This window comes from Accipiter gentilis, chromosome 8 (genome assembly GCF_929443795.1).
Source record: "Accipiter gentilis chromosome 8, bAccGen1.1, whole genome shotgun sequence".
Lineage (NCBI taxonomy): Eukaryota > Metazoa > Chordata > Aves > Accipitriformes > Accipitridae > Astur > Astur gentilis.
In genome coordinates, this window is record NC_064887.1 from 36,864,110 (window position 1) to 36,880,286 (window position 16,177).

General features: G+C 56.8%; 3 protein-coding genes across 3 annotated transcripts in view; all 3 read right to left on the reverse strand.

Annotated features, from left to right (window-relative positions):
- Positions 1–83: 83 nt before the first annotated feature.
- Positions 84–3,491, reverse strand: HMGCS2 (3-hydroxy-3-methylglutaryl-CoA synthase 2). The gene is made up of 9 exons (XM_049807802.1): positions 3,373–3,491; positions 2,680–3,119; positions 2,279–2,404; positions 1,840–2,004; positions 1,601–1,769; positions 1,345–1,515; positions 731–837; positions 510–635; positions 84–417 (listed from the first exon to the last, which is right to left on the reverse strand). Exons 1-9 carry the CDS (start codon positions 3,483–3,485, stop codon positions 311–313), a joined length of 1,524 nt encoding a protein of 507 aa, XP_049663759.1. The 5' UTR covers positions 3,486–3,491; the 3' UTR covers positions 84–310.
- A 1,156-nt stretch (positions 3,492–4,647) lies between these two features.
- Positions 4,648–5,578, reverse strand: REG4 (regenerating family member 4). Its single transcript, XM_049807540.1, has 5 exons — positions 5,509–5,578; positions 5,292–5,389; positions 5,074–5,211; positions 4,891–4,996; positions 4,648–4,721 (listed from the first exon to the last, which is right to left on the reverse strand). The coding sequence occupies exons 1-5, from the start codon at positions 5,570–5,572 to the stop codon at positions 4,648–4,650; spliced, it is 480 nt and encodes a 159-aa protein (XP_049663497.1). The 5' UTR covers positions 5,573–5,578.
- A 3,550-nt stretch (positions 5,579–9,128) lies between these two features.
- NOTCH2 (notch receptor 2) overlaps positions 9,129–16,177 on the reverse strand; it is an 88,539-nt gene continuing 81,490 nt past the window's right edge. Inside the window, exons 30-33 of the mRNA XM_049807832.1 lie at positions 14,870–15,171; positions 14,371–14,518; positions 13,762–13,859; positions 9,129–12,864 (exon numbers count right to left, since the gene is read on the reverse strand). Coding sequence (XP_049663789.1) covers positions 11,521–12,864; positions 13,762–13,859; positions 14,371–14,518; positions 14,870–15,171 — 1,892 coding nt within the window. The 3' untranslated portion in view covers positions 9,129–11,520. The remainder of the gene's footprint in view (positions 12,865–13,761; positions 13,860–14,370; positions 14,519–14,869; positions 15,172–16,177) is intronic.

Here is a 16,177-nt window from a genome sequence, read left to right on the forward strand (position 1 = left end):
CATGGGATAAATCCTGTAAGGGGCCACGATCTAGCCCTGCAGTGGTTGAAGGGACCACTAGTGACCAGGAGCCAGAGCCAGGCTGCTGCCACCTCTCATCTGTGCCTTTATTCCCCCACGCCGCCCAGGCGTTTGCAGAAAACGCCAGCCACTGTCTCCACCAGCTCCAGGGCCTGAGGTGCCCCTGGCCACTTCCCGGCCATCCGAGGTGAGGTTTGCCGCAGAGGCCAGCCCCGGATTTGGGGGTGAGCAGGGATGCCGGTGGGGAGGAGAGCATCCCCTTCTCCAGGGCTTACCACTCCGCTTCCCCCTAGACGGGCTTCCTGGCATATTCCCGACGGTACTTGGCATCCACCCGTGTCAGATACCAGGTACCAGGGAAGAGATCGGCTTGAGAGCCGTGGGGAGCGTGGTCGGCTGCAGGGAGAGGACGGTGATGCTCAGGGGGTCCGTGGGGTCCTGGTTGGGGATGGGGGGGAAGTGTGTCGCATCCCCTCGCTCCAACTCACCCAAGTGATGGGTTTCCTCCCGCTGCTTCATGATCTTGGCGAAGTCCTGCGGGGCCACGCGCTTGCGGGCATCCAGGCGAGCTGGCAGGTCAGCCAGGCTGGAGACCAGCTTGTCCAGGGGCGAGCCTGGAGATGGGCACCCGCCGGGTGAGACGGCACTGCTGGCAGCCCTGACCCCACACTGCTCTCCCTTCTCGGCCCCCCTCACCCGTAGGGCTCACCTGGGGCCGCATCCTGCGAGACACGGAGGGAGAACATGCTGGCGGCCAGCCCTGAGCCGTAGGAGAAGGCACCGATCCGGGAACCAGCCAGGTCCTGCGCTGAGGACCTGCAGCAAGGGGTTAGGGGGATTAGAGGAGATTTGGGGCTGGAGAGGGGTGGGATACTGTGGGGCCAGTGCAGGAGGCTGCCTCCTGCCCCGTTTGCAGGCAGGGGGGTCCTGGGACTCGAGGCTGCATGGCCCTGGAGTGTGGTGGTGCTGGGGAGCCCCAGGACGAGGCTTTTGTCCCCCCCAGTGCCTGGCTGTTCCCATGGCTCTTTTGCTGCGGGGTCAGCCATTCTGCCGAGCATGACAACGGGGTTTTCATCCTCCCAGTGCCAACAGAAGGGCTTTATGTGCCAGCCCAGCTCCAGTGAGCTGGTATGAAAAGGCTGGCAGGGAGATGGCGTGGAGCGGGATGCATCAACGCCGGGGGTTATGTGCGATGAAAGTGTCAGGTCTCTGCTGGGGGCAAGGGATGAGTGCTGGCACCTGCCCCCACAGCTAGCCAGGCCAGGGGCTGCCCTCCCTGAAATGACCTCCTCCCCACCCGAGCCAGCTTTTTTGGGGACTCACTGCGCCAGGAGGGAGGCCAGGCAGCCATACATGGAAGGTGTGTACATGTTGCCATTGCGGGAGGAGAGGAGCAGGGAGGGCTTGGTCTTCTGGTTGAAGATGTCCTGGCTGGCCGCCTGGAATGCCTTCTCCACCTCCTTGCTGGTGTAGGTGTCCTCCAGCTTCACGCCGCTGCCCAGAGAGAGGCCGGCTCGAACCCCACATGGGCACATCCCCGGCTGGGCTAGGGGATGGGGGACACGGTGTGGGGACCCACCGAAAGGGCTGCAGCCCCTTGTAGAGGCCGGTGGCAGTGTCAGGGTTGGGGGTGGCTAAGAAATCATTCAGCAGCAGCCGCCCCACAGACTTCTGCACCAGCTTGCAGAAGGGCGTGTGGAAGATGATGAACTTGAAGTCATCGAGGGTGAAGGGCCGCTGGATGCCAGCTGGAAGGCAACGTGGGGCCGTCAGCATCCAGTGGGATGGCACGGGCACCCCAGGGGTGCCGCCGCTTACCCTGCTGCCACTGGCTCTCCGCCTTCCGGCGGTACACGGCGTAGCAGCGGTCCAGCGCCCGCAGGTAGCACTGGATAGAGAGCTGCCCGTCCACCACTGGGTACTCGGAGGCCAGATCTGGCTTGTAGAAGTCATAGGCGTGCTCCATGTGAGTTCCCCGCAGGCCTGGGGAAACAGGGAGAGCCAGCTGTTGGGGAGCGTCGGGGGGTCCCAGCCGGATGGCAAGCACCCATCCGCCAGCCTCCCTGGGTCGCTCTGTGGTGCCCAGAGGGATGTGGCCAACCAGGATCCTGGGGTCCTCAGCACCGGGCAGCCACCAGGGCTGGCAGAGCCGGTACTGCTGGAGCTGAGCAGCTCTGTCTGGGGCTGGGACATGGATGTACGGTACCCAGAGACAGCACCCATCAGCTCACCATCCCCAGCGTCTCATGACACTGACCTCTCTCCAGCACCAGCGGGGCATTGGGTCCCACCAGCATGGCGATGGCACCGGCACCTCCTGTGGGCCGCGCATTCCCCGTGGCATAGACAGCGATGTCCCCACATACCACCACAGCGTAGCGACCTGGGGGAGAACAGGGGGGCCAGCGGGGCCATCAGCAGGTGGGATCCTCCATCCCATGGCCCTCATGTACTCCCATCCCCATGCTGCCACGTGTCATGGCCAAGGTGGGCAAGAAACAGGGGTCATGGAGAGTTTGGAGGGGCAGCAGCTCCCTTTGAGGCTTGCCAGAACATCTTTGGGCTTCAGGCCACCTCTTGCCTCCTTCTCCCATCCCATGGAACCCACCCAACATCCAGCTGCCCCATCCTCACAGCACAATCCCTGTCTGCACCCACCATCCCAGGCGCTGGATTCCACCCAGGCGGCCGCGTTGAAGAGCGAGGCCGTGCCCCCGTAGCAGGCATTGGTGGTGTCGATGCCCTCCACGTCAGTGTTGCCCGAGTCGTGGAAAAGCTGCATGAGGACGGTCTTGACGGCCTTAGACTTGTCGATGACGGTCTCGGTGCCCACCTCCAGGCGGCCGATGGCATCCCAGGAGAGCCGCCCACGCTCCACCAGCCGCTGCACCACCGTCAGGCACAGGGAGTTGATGTCCTCGTGGGCGGCGCAGAAGCCCATCTGCTGCTGGCCCAAACCCCGTGTGTACTTGCCAGCCTCTACGCCATCGTACCGCTCCAGCTCCTCCTGCTCCACATACTGGGCGGGGAAGTACACTTCCAGCGCCAGGATGCCCACATCCTTGGGCCAGGTGCCTGTCCCGGCGGCGCTGGAGAGGCTGCGGGGCAGAGGGAGCGGCGACAGTCCTGCGGTGGCCCCGAGCTTTGGGGACAGGCGGTGGCCCTGGGGAGATGCCACCAGCAAGTACCCCAGGCCGTGAGCATCCCAAATCCCTGCTGGTTCCCTGTGCCCAGCAGTGCTGGGGGGAGGAGGGAGAGCATCCCCTTCCCCAGCAAGGTTTAAGAGCACTGCCAGCTCCCCGACCCCCCCTGGTTATGCCTCCACCCCACCCAACCCGCGTGGATGCTCACCATGCCCTCTGCACGGCCATGGGGTGCTGGGCCCCCCTGGGTGCCCACTCTGGCCCTGGTGGTGCCCGCCTTGCCCCCCAGCAGCGTGCGGCGCGGCCGACCAAGCGCAGCATCTTCACCCCAGCCACTGCACGAACAGAGGGACAGACGGCAGGACGGACCTTGCGTGGTGCTTTTATAAACTGCACGGGTGGCATGGCACAGCCCTCCTGGCCCTTATCAGCATGCCGGACCCCGGCGCTCAAAGGTCACTTAGCGCCAGCCAACGCGACAGGGACAGCAGAGTAAGCGCTGGCTTTGGAGGAGGAACTTGCAAGACGTCTCTGTCTTGTGCTCCAAAGCCTGGGAACGCGCTTGGCTGGAGCTGGGGCTGAGCAACGGAACGGGCTCTTCCGCAGCCCCGGCTCCCCGTGCTGTGCGGCGGTGGCAGCTCCGGTGCCCGTGGCTCACCGGCACGGCTGCGGTCACTGTGCGGTGTGTGAGGTGCTGTGTGGCCTCTCTGACTGGCCCTGTGGTCCCAGGGAGGGAGCAGAGGGTGGCTGGGGCTTTGGTGCCGGCACCATCCGTGCCGTCCGGGATGCGGTCCACCTCTGTCACGTGCTGTGGCTCCAAGAAGGAAAAAACCCATGAGCTGGGTGGGGGCAGAGCCATCTTCAAAACAGCCGAGCAAACAACCACGTGATGCCTGTGGCAATACTGTGGTGACACAAGAAGGGACCTTTGGTCCCGGTGCTGCTGTCAACATGGCCATGGGGCAGCATCGCACCCCTGGGACGCCTGTGAAGCTGTCTGCACTGGGGGGGGGAGGGGGGGGGAGGGGGGGCACCCATCCTCACGCCTGCACACGCATGACAGCTCCCATCCCCACCCACATCTGCACCCCAGGTCTCCTCCATGCCTGCACCGTGGGGACACTCCTGTCCACCCCACCTGCACCCCAGGGACACCTGTCCCATTTGGCACCAGAGGGCTGGGGATGAGCAAACACGAGCGGCCGGCCGGGAGAGCCACCAGCCCCACGGCTCCCGGGGACTCACCCCCAAACAGCTCCACCAGTACTGGCAGCGCTGAAGCCCCCAGAAGCTGCGAAGCTCGGGGAGCCACGGCAGCACCTGCCTCTCCCTCACCTAGACCGGCTCAGGGCTTTGCACCAGCACCAAGCTCACACAACACTTGCGTGCTTCTTTTTTTATAGATGTATTTTTAGGAGTTGGAGGGAGAGGAGCGGAGGTGGTGAGGGAGGAACATCGCCCCGGGGTCACCCAGGGGCTGCGCTCAGAGCAAGGCGGTGAACTTGCAGATGTAGTGATGCTGCTGGGTGCAGTTGGTGCTGGACCACAGGGTGAAGCCTGCCGGAGAGATGGGCCAGGGGTTGGCGGGGGCCACGGCGAGGACAGGGGCACTAGCTCTGCTTGCCACAGCCCCCTGCAGGGATGGGACCCCGAGGAGGAGGAGGAGGAGGGGGAGATACCGGCGAAGACTGAGCGCTGGAGGTGGACGCAGGGTCTGGGCACTCACCGCTGAGGTGGCTCAGCATGCCGCAGGTCCCCCCATGGGCACTGTTCCCAGCCAGCCCGCTGGTGATGCTGTACTTGTCCCCACTTGCCCACTGCCAGGCCTGGCTCTGTGGAGGGAGGGGGCGGGTCAAAGACATGGCCCCGCTGCCCCCCCACCACCACCCCCTGCCACGCTCTGCCTCACCTCCTGCCTGTAGCGGAGGCCGAGCCAGACGGGCTTCACGCGCTGGTAGTAGGAGATGATTCTCTGCAGGGTGGCCACCTCCCGGGGCTCCTCCACCCAGGCCAGGTGGGCACCAGGGTGTTTGCTCTGGCACTGCCTCTGTGGGGAGAGCCGTCAGTGCCGGGGCACCCCTGGGAGATGGGGGGTGCCTGACCGCCTGCGTACCCCGGTGGGCTTACCTCGGCCTCATCCCAGCTCTGGGGCTGACGGAAGTACCCGAAGCAGCTGAGCTTGTAGTAGGACCAGCCCTTGGGGCAGTAGCTTACGTACCGGGACCCTGTGAAGGGAGAGCGTGGGGAGAGATGGGGGACAGCCGGTGTCGCTGGCCAGAGAGGAGCGTGGCTCCTTCCTAACCCCGCTGCGAATGCGGCTGCCCCCCCAAGTCGTGGGACTCACCGGCTGGCTGCAGGAGCCCCACGCAGCCCAGCAGCAGGAGGACGAGTCTGGCCGCTGCCGCCATCCTCCTTGCTCCTGGAAGTGTCCCCTGTAAGAGCTCGGGGGCTCACACCAGGTCCCTCAGGGACAGGGGGTGCTGCTTGTGCCCAGAGGCTGCAAACCCGCCCTGCTGTGGACCGAATCTGGCCCCTTTCAGCTGTCTGGAGCAGCTGGCAGCCCCGGGGGCCATGCCTCCCTCTCCCCTCCCTGGCACAGGTCACGGCTTCGTGCCCACATCCCATCCTCCAGGCACGGCCTGGGGTCCCCAGCCCACAATAGTGCTGGGGTGTCCCGGCCCCACCAGTCCCAGCCTCTGTGGGAGGCATCTGGGTGAGCCAAGCTGCTCTGTGAGAATATGGGGAGAGCACTGCCGTGGGCACAGGCTGGGGGGACCCCAGCCCAGCCCTGGCATTGGGCAGCAGCAGCAATGGCACAGGCAGAGCCGGGGCCGGTAGGACTACGTGCACAGCATCGTTTTCGCTCCCCGAGCTCGTAGCGCTGCCAGACCCAGGCAGGGGAGGCAAATCGGCCACATCAGCACAGTTCCCCTTTATCTGGGCTAATCCCTGGGCACCAGGGCCGATTTGCAGACTCAGCTCGTCTTCCCCTCAAAGAAGCAGCGACAAAAGTCAACACGGCTGAAAAGTGCATCATTGCAGCCTGCCCCATCCAGCAAGGGCAGCGCTCAGCTCCCCTGGGAGCTGCCAGGGCTGGGACGGGCTCCTGTTCACCCACAAGCCACCTCGGAGCATCCCGAGGCCCCAGCCGCCCCATGAGGGTCTCCTTCCTCACCTGCTGTCCGGAGATTGGGAAGAATAATGGCTTCTGGTGGGTGGCCAGGAGAGGAGAGGAGAGGAGCTGCCCTTTATAGCCCAGTGCTCACCAGCATCAGTGTTTGCCCAGCTCAGGTGATTCCCACCATAAAAATCTTACTGCTGATTCCCCTCCATCCCCCCCACTTTGCTGGAAAGCTGCCCAGATCTCCGCTCTGTTTGCATTCAACATTTCTCCAGAAAGGGCAAGGAAGAACCTCTCCTAGTTGGTCAATAAACCCCTTGCAATTAGTGTTAATTACTAACGCAAACACAGAGATAACCTTGTGGCAGAGAGCAGCCTGGCACCAGGCAGGGATGCCCACTGGCCGAGCCCTGGCTGGACTGGGGGCTAGCAGGGGTGAGCCCCAGGGCAGGCTGCCTTGATCCCGGTCGGAGCATCCCTGCGGCGAGCGGCCAGGCTGTGGGTACCACCCATCAGCGTTGCCCGCATCCCCGGTCGAGGGATGGCACCCAGCCGGGTCCCACACCCTGCCCGGTTCCGCGAATGCGTCACCCACACACCGCCCTTGTTTGAACTACCTGGGGATGTTTGTCAGCAGGACGCAGGGATGTGGGAACAGCCTGCGGCCGGGGGCTGGCGGGCACCATCAGATAGAGGTGGGGGTGCCCGGCCCCCACGCAGTGACACAGGGCGTCGTCAAGTCTGTCCCCCTCCAGGAGGAAGGGGCAGGCCCTGCAGCAGCAGCTCCCCGCTGCCCCTGCCCCATGTGGGGTACACCTGCAGACCCGGCCCTGCGGAGGCTGCTGCTGGCACGGAGCTGCAGAGGTGGGCTGCCCCTGGGCCCAGCAGCCAGAGCCCTCCGTCATGGTCCTCGCTCCTCACCCCGGGGTGTCCTCTTGTGTTGGTGGCAGGCGGCTGAAGCTTGTCTACCCTACTGCTTCCGCCACGCTGCTCTGGAGCATCGCTTCGCTGACTCCTAACATACCAAAGCAGCTTTGAAAGCTCTTCCCGCCGCCTGTCCCGTAGCCTCCCACAAAGCTGCCAGCTCCTGCCCAGCACCCTGCCGCTGCCCGCTACAGCCAATGCCAGGCTCTCCTTCCCCCAGCCCTCTCCAAAACGCTTGGAGGAGACCATTGGGAGCTACCCAGGAGGCAGCTACCCCGCAGAGGATCCAGCCCCAGAGCTTAGTCCTGCTTCCCACGACATGGAGGGCTTGTAGCTGGCTGAAGCTGTTACTTCTGGCTGTCAGGCTCAAGCCACATCCCCCAGGGATCTCCCACAGCTCCTTTGTGGCAGCATTTACCAAAACACGCAGCCAGTGAGTGCTGCTACACCCACAGAGAGCAGCTCCACACCAGCGTGCAGAGGCAGGTCTGGCTTTTGCCCTGGGGAGGGAGGAGGAGCAGACCCTCCTCTGCCCACACAGCCGGGATACAGCTGCTGCTGCTTCCCGAGACCTCTAAAGGCTCAGCCAGCTTGCTAGGCACCCTCCGGGATCAAAGGGATAAGCCGTCTTGTGTCCAAACACAGCTGCTGCCTGCTATCGTTTCTCCTGAAACAACCAACCTCACAGAGGAGATCAGCCACTCTGACTAATGGGGAAACCCTTCAAACACAGCAAACCCCCAAAAGACAGGACTCCACCCTTGTTTATGAAAAACCATGAAAATGTTCCCCAAAGGAGCCTGAGGCTGCTCCATTACTCCTCAGTTAGATAAGGGATGCCCCAGCTCCCTGCCTGGCTGGTTCAATTAGGCTTATTTGGATGCAACACAAGTTTTCACAAGCCCCTCGTCATCCCGGGCAGGGGAAAAGGCATGTGCCATCCCCGAGGAAAGGCAGTTTCAAGTCTTAGCCTGAGCACCAGCAAACTTGACGCAGCTGTGCCAGAGACACAGCAGAGTTCGCTAAACTTTGGCACAGAAGTGCAACCTGTGGTAGAACGTGGATGAAAACCTCCCGGAGGTTTGTATTTGCCAAGCTGGCTCCACTAGAAGATAAAGGAGCTGCGCTGTTTGAATATTAAACCCTTAAAATACCCCCAGCAGCTTTATCCCTGCTAGGTATCGTAATTCAGCTACTGGCTCCATCCAAGTCTGCACTGAGAGCTGGAAACCGGCCAGGTGAGCACTAGTGGAGCCCAAGGCTTCAGTGGCACCTCCCTGCTCAAAATACAGCAAGGCAGCCATTGTCAGTTTGTTCTCCGATTGTTCAAGTCAAGCTTTTCAAGTCTGAAACCAGCATGGAAGAGCTGCGATTCCCTGTTTCAGAGGCTGCAGAATTGCACATCTTCATGCATCAGCTGCCAAGCCAAAGCCAGGGAGGCAGCCTCAGCTCCGTGGATTAGGGTCCTCCTCCCACCTGGAAGAACAGTGGTGAACAGCCCAGGGAAGCAAGCAGGACCTGAAAGGGCAAGTGAATCCACGGCTCCACTAATCACCGCCTGACCCATGCTTGCTCACAACCTTTCTAAAAGCCGCACAAAAGCCCCAGCCCTTCTCTGGCTCTCAGACTCCCAGGCAAGCAAGAGCTCTTATTCAAGGCATCTCAAAAAGGCCCGAGGTAGCAACACTTCATTATTTGCAGTGAAACATGTACCTGGACAGACCTCCAGGAGCATTGCTGAGCCACAGCACAGAGCACCCTTGATCCCCAGAAGCTCTCTCCTGACACGGACTGTGGAGGTCCTAACGAGTCCTCCCTTGCCAGGGGTCTGAACCGCTATTGAACACTGATGAGTCGTTTATAATCCAGTGGCTGTGCCGCGATAGCCAGGAAGACAAATGAAAACAGCAGCACACAGACACTGGGCACATACTCTTTATTCTGGGGATAAAAATTGCTTATACATTTTGCAGCAACTATTTTCATAAAAGACTTTTATAAAAAATGTAAAAATAAGCAAATATTTTCCATTATTAATATAGGAAAATGCTGCTGTGTGAATGGTTACTCTACAACTTATGAGATAAAATACCACCTTAAGGAGATATTATCTTTACAAGTAGTTAAAAAAAAAAAAGGCAGGCAGAGGGCCATCGTATTAACAGGCCAGGCACGAAACTGGCTTCATTCCATAGAAAACACTCATCTTGTAAAAGGTAGCCACATATATAAAAAGGCACTTGGTTATTTGGGGCTAACGAGGAAAAGCCCTTTGTTTCTTTAGCATCAATGTAGCAACACTTCATTATTTGCAGTGAAACATGTACCTGGACAGACCTCCAGGAGCTTGCAGGCTCCTGCCTGGAGATCTCAGTCAGTTGCAGCTAAACTTCACAGGACACACTGCAGCGAGCGTGCTGGGGAACGCTGTGTGCGTCATAAAAAGCAGTAACTTCAGAATTAAAAACTTCAGCCCGAAACGACAGCCCCGGGAACCAGCTCCTCCTGAGGCTCTGCCTTCATGTACCATTGAGTCGCACCGAAAGAAAAAGCTTTTACGCTTGATTAGAATGGAAAGAAACATCAGAAAAAATACTGTACATGGTAGGATGCTGAGTGGCCGCTGCTCAGAGGGGAGCGGCCTTCTCTGTCCTTTGGCAGCAGCCAACAGCCCCGATCTCTTTGGAACACGTGTCTGTAGGGTTCCCCCGAAGAGGTAGGAGCAAACCATCCCCAGAAACATTCACTTTGGCTGCTGGCTGGTTCAGAGCCCTTCAGGGAGGCATTACTCTTGCGGACAAAGCAGAAAGAGCAGCTGTTTGTCTAAGGTCAGTGACAGCTGGCTTCCGTAACTCCAAAAGTATCGGGGGAGCTGCAGTACAAATGGCACTACCGTCCCACAGAGCACGTGGGGCACCTCAGCTGGGAAATCGCGGTGCAGGCTGAAGTTGAGAGCAGAGAACAGCCCCAAACCTGTTAATCAAACTGCATTAGGCAACCGTTTCTGAGCTATTTGGTCTGCCGCTTAAGCCCAGCTCCTGGCTTCAGGCACGCTGCTGCTGCTGGAAGCCTGCTCGGGAGTCAGTGCTGCAGCCTCCTTGCTGGGAGGGGAAGACAAGGCAGCCCTGTCCCAGGGCTGGAGCAAAAGGGACACTTTTCAAAGGGCTGGACGCCGTTCCTGATGGAGAAGGATGCACACTGCAAACATGTAACAACGTCCTTGACACTTTTGATAATACCATAAAGAGGCAGCATATGGTATATGGAGGACAGGACACACAGCCACCCTTGGATTGAGGGGAGGGGAGTACCGTGCAAGAACGCTGGGAGCTTGTGTTACCAGGTTTTGAAATACTCATGCTCATCCCAAGAGCTTCCCAAAAGGCCTGTATGGGTTGTAGGGCACCTCTTCCGGCATGGGAGCCCGTGAAGGCGGTCACGGACACACCTGGCAGGATGGGAGCACGGGGAGGGTAGTGTGTCAAAATGGTCAGGCGTGCCTCAGGGAAGACATACAACACAGGAGAGATGCGCCTACAGGCCACCACAGGGGGAAGACCAGGTCAGACCAGCGTTTTCTGGAGGGGTGGGGAAAATAACAAACCCAAAACCTAAGAGAAGGCTATATGTATATATAATCTCATAATACCTGGGGGGCAGGCAGTGAGAACACTAAGGGGTGTTAGTGGGTCTGTATAAGACAAAGACTCCTGAAGAGGTAAAGGGTGAAGCTGCGTGACAGAAGGTGTCACTTGACCTGCAGGTGTTTTGGGAAGTCCAGCTCCCTTGCTGAGCAAGAGAGGCCGAGGGAAGGAGGGGTCTGGGAATGTGGGTGCAGCTCTGAGCTGTGTCAAGACAAGGCAACTTGAACTCGAGGAGAACTAGTAGAAGGTGCTTCAGAGAGAGGTTATGTGGGTAACAGGAGGAGTAACAAAATAAGGATACAAAGCTGGTTTTGGCTAAATTTCTGGAGAAACGACCATGAGAGGCATTAAGCTGAAGAGGTGTCTCCCCAGAGAAATGGTGGAACATATTTAAAAGCAGACTGGAGTCCAGTGCAGACAGCAATCACACCCAAGGTGCATGGGAGTTGGTCAGAAGTGACCCAGCTGGTCGTCTCCATCACCAGCTTCTACAGTTCTCTGTTTAGCATAAAAGCATACAAGCCTACAGCGACCACAGTCCCTCCAAGGAAAGAACAGCCTGGGCTCATTAAGACTCTTGGATACTAAAATGGTTCTTCATTTCCATCCTGGAAGACCTTCATGAGTTCTGGAGTCCACTTTAATTGGGCATCACCTTGGTCAGCCTTCAGGCATACACCTGCATGTTGTTCCGCTGCTGCTCTGTCATGTGAGCGGCTGCCGGCCCGCGCTGGTTGTTACTGGGACTGGTTGCCACATCAGACCAGTCAGAGGCTGAGTGCGGGGAAGAGCTTGACCACTGGTCTGGAGATTCGGGCGATGGAGTCAGGTACGGGTGCTCCCCTTGTAAGTGCCGGTTGTGGCTAGGAGTCCGTTCTGTGGCCGAGGAGTAGCAGCTGTGCTGTGAGGGAGGCGTGGGGTACTTCCCCATCGAGCTCTGGAACTGGTGGTAGGCTGGGAGGACCGTCTGAGCCACTTGCCCGTCCTGCTGAGGGATGGCAGCCATGGAGAATGAGGCGCTGGGCAGCTGAGCTAAATCCGGTAGCTGGTACATGGAGCTAAGAGGACCAGCCATGTTCTGAGCGCAGTTTGACTGGGCCTGCTGTGGCAGTGCTTGCTGGTTTATGCCACCCTTGGGAACCAGCTGGAAAGTCATGATAGGGGGCAGAGACTCCCTGGACACTCCCATGTGCTTTGTATCTGCTTGAACCAAACCGCTCTGCTGAGAAACACTGGGGTGTGAATGCATCACCTGCGGCACCATGCCAAACATCTCATTGTACTGGGACTCGTTCACCTCCATACGGTTCATCCACTCGGTGGAAACGTTGGCTGGCCGGAGCCTGCCAAGCCCACTGTTAGGAGGGGTGGTTCTGTGCTGCGAAAGCAGCTGGCTGACAGATGGGAGCACCGTGCTGGATCCACGTCCTAAGGGCTGCATCTCATGGAGGTTGGAGAAGGACATCGTGTGCGCGGCCTGCACCGACGGAGCAGTCAGCAGTGAGCTGGGCGACGAGTGTAACACCCCCGGCGACGGCATCACAGGAGATGATGTTGGCTCGGATGCAAAAGCATGGGGCGATTCTAGGGAATCAACTGGTGACAGGGTCACTGAGCTCTCTGAAAACTGCCCTTTGCTCTCACTGAGTGACTTCTTCCTTCTCCTCTTTGCATCTTTGGTGAGGTTCGTGGGCATGATGCCTTTGGCATTCGGTTTTCGTGACTTCTTGCTTAATGAAGCATGCTTCAGATTGAGGAAGGACCTATTCGGGCCACAGATGACCGGGGAGAGGGCAGAGTTCAGCATGGCACCAGGGTGCCCAGCGGGGCTGTGTGCCACATTGTACTCGTTGAGAAGCTGCACTATGTCGTGGTGCATCCGGTCCTGGGCCACATCTCGGGGCAGGCGGTCCATGTGGTCTGTGATGTCCCGATTGGCAAAATGGTCCAGCAAGATTTTTGCTGCTTCGAAACTGCCTTCCCGAGCAGCAAGGAAGAGTGGTGTCTCTTCCTGAAAACACAAAGAATAAGTATTTTAGCGTGTATTTTGCTGTGAGGTGACTGACTTACAGCTAACACTCCCTTAATGGTGTGGCAACACCTGGAAGCACTGTTTAATGCAGTGTTGCATTGTCTCCAAGAACGACCCACCCTGACAGGTGCCCATTGAAAAAGGTGGATTACAGGGGATGATTTCATACACGGCAGTGGAGCACACAGGCTAAACTATCCTACCAGGGGTGTGCTACTCTGCCATGGGTCCTTGGAGGTACTGTGAAAGCACCTGGTGCCTTTCTCCCATTGTCCCCTATGGGAGAAAGGTATAAAGGACTAAACCAGCCCAGTAAAAAACTGCAGCTTGTTGATAGCTCTAAAAATCCACTGAGCAATACATAATAATCCAAAAAATAAACCCCAGGCAGAGGAAAGAAATCAAGGACTAAGACACAGCAAAAACTAACAGTGAAGCACAGTGCAGACTGTCTCTCAGAGGGGCCTTTCCCCAATATCCACCCTTCACTGACATCCTTGGAAAAGTGACAGGATGTGACTGCTGCTGTGCTGCCAGATCTGTGTCTCTGCTGACTGGAATCCCACTGCTTGACACCAGCAGCACTTCACCCTGGTGCTCTCACACACCATTGACTGTGTACTGCATTCCTTTTCTGCCAGAAAAGCAGGACAGCATTGATGCCCAGGACTTGGCCAAACAAGGAAGAGAACTGCTCTCCTATATCGGAAATCCTACAAGACATCCAGCACTTGGGGAGAGTTCCAGTCACAGTCTGGGTTTGGAAGACCCTCACTGAGCACCCAGTTTAGAAAATCTGAACTTCATTCACTATCAACAGCAAAGAGATGCTTTGAGTTAGGAAGCACAGCCATGCTGAGCACACCCAAACTGTACCTTGTTATCCTGCATGTCTCTGTTGGCTCCATTTTTCAGCAGCACTAGTGTTGCTTCCACGTTGTTGACAGCAGCAGCCCAGTGAAGAGCGGATTTACCTGCAGGGAAACCCAACAACTTCAGTAACAAACCCAGGAGCTATTTTCTAAAGCACCAAGATGGACAGAGTACACTGAGGGAAGAAAGCAACTGCAGTGCAGCTCACAGCATGTGAACATGTCCTGAAGTCATGTTAACACTTTGGAAATCACCATGCTGTGGCATACCCCTATGTTACCAAGATGCAGTGGGACTTTTGGCACTTGCTCTGGGATGTTTTTACTTTTATTTTTTAAATAACCTATCCACAGAGTCATGTCTGCAGTCCAGAAAATCCCAGCATATCCAACCCCATATTTCTTCTGCTTCTCTTCCAGGACTGTCTAGCCAAGCCACCGTGCAGCAGCCTGCAGTTTACTACTGATGGGAGGTCTTCTGCGGGGGAGCCTATTGTCTGATTTAGCTACAGAATTTATGAGCAGCCCATGCTCCGGGAGAGCAGAAGCCCACCCCTCCTTGCTTGCACCATGACAAATATTTGCCTGGGCCAGTATGTTGTGTTCACATTACCGTGGTCATCTACGGCGTTCACATCTGCCTGGCAATTAATTAGCTCGGCCACCATTCCTTCCACAGCCAGACGTGCAGCCAGAATCAATGGGGTCGTTCCATCATTCATCCGAGCATCCAAGTCTGTCACTCTGTTTCGGATCAGGATCTGGACAACAAGGGAAGCCAAATTTTCTTCAATACTGCTACAGACCAAAACTGAGGATTTGGCAGAAACTGAAGAGAAACTTTATAATGAAAAAGCAGCCTGAGCACTGAAATGCAAGGACCCAGATAATAGGTGACAGAGGCAAAATAAATACACGCCAGATGATTCACGCATGCTGAGTTCTTCAAGCTATTAATACCTGAGGAAACTGGATGTAAAATACAGTTTCACCTGGCCATCCCACTGTGGAAGGTATGAGAGCAAGGCTGTGAGTGGACAGAGCGCAGCTTGGGCAGGCTCATATAATTACAGAGCACAGCTACTCTAAAAGGGGTTCTCCAATTGCTGTACCTGGAAGACACCCTGGGCATCAGCAGCTACAGCTGCATGCAGGGGAGTCCGTCCCATGTTGTCCCGTGCATTGGCATCTGCACCGGCATCCAACAAACGTTTCGCAGCATCTGCTCTTGAGTAACGGGCTGCTAAATGCAGTGCCATCTCCCCAGTGCGGTCTGTTTGGGCCTGCAGGTTGGCACCTTGATAGATCAAATCTGTTATTATATTCGCTGAGGAATCTTCTGCATCCTCATCATCCTCGCTGATATCAGAGCTGCCCACACGCAGAGATGCCAACATAAGTGGAGTACATCCATCTGCAACAGAAGAGATGATATCATAGTAACCTGATGGTTACAGCAAAGGAAAGGAAACCCTCTCACAATTCTCTCCCCTTGAGCACCTATAGCTACAGACAATCCCTCCAGACACTTTAACCTAGACCTGGGTTAAATACCGCCAGTCACTTTAACAGATACCCTGTTCTCTTATCTTAAACCCAACAGAGTTAGTGAGTTGTTTTCCTTCCAAGCAGGACTTTAATACCTGCGGCAACCCCAACAGAACTTAAGATACTTCTCAATTAAGTAAGATCATTACAAAACAAAAAAAAGTTTACTGCTAAAGTGGAAAAATTCCTCAAAATGTAAAGGCTAGCTAAATTCCTAGAGAGAAGCAAGGTCTATAAAAATCAAAGACTTCAGATAACTAAGTATAACTATTCTTGTGGATGTTCGAATCACATAACTGGGGAAAAGAAACAACTGACAGAGAAAAACTATTTGACAACTAGCCACTGACTGTTGGTAGCATTTTGCAGATATTAACCTGAAGTGAAATGCAGGCAAAAGCCTTCATATCTATTACACACCAAGGTCTTCATGAGAAGGACCCTGAAGTTGTGACAGTCAAGCACTGAAAGCTGAAAAATGCCCCAGGATGAGTGCCTGAACCAACCTCAACTTGCTTTTAGTAAAGTCCATGACCAGAGCCCTAAACAAACTGATCAAGCACACTCTGTACTTTCACAGAAGTACACCACATAGGAAGGGACCATGGAACAAGATCTAATCCAGTATTATTCACTGGTGCACCAGTAGCATCCTACACATGCACAATGCCTTGTTCCCCACGCACCCCTCCATTGCAGCATGGACTGCCCACAGATACAAATTACTGGAAGTCTCACACAGTCTGAGTGCTCTGGAAGATACTGGGCTCGTGTCTCTCCACAAGTCTCCAGTGATGGGGCATCCGCAAAGGCTAAATTCACTTTCATCCAGCCAGGATCCTTGCATTGTCACGGGAAGGGGAAAGGCTTCT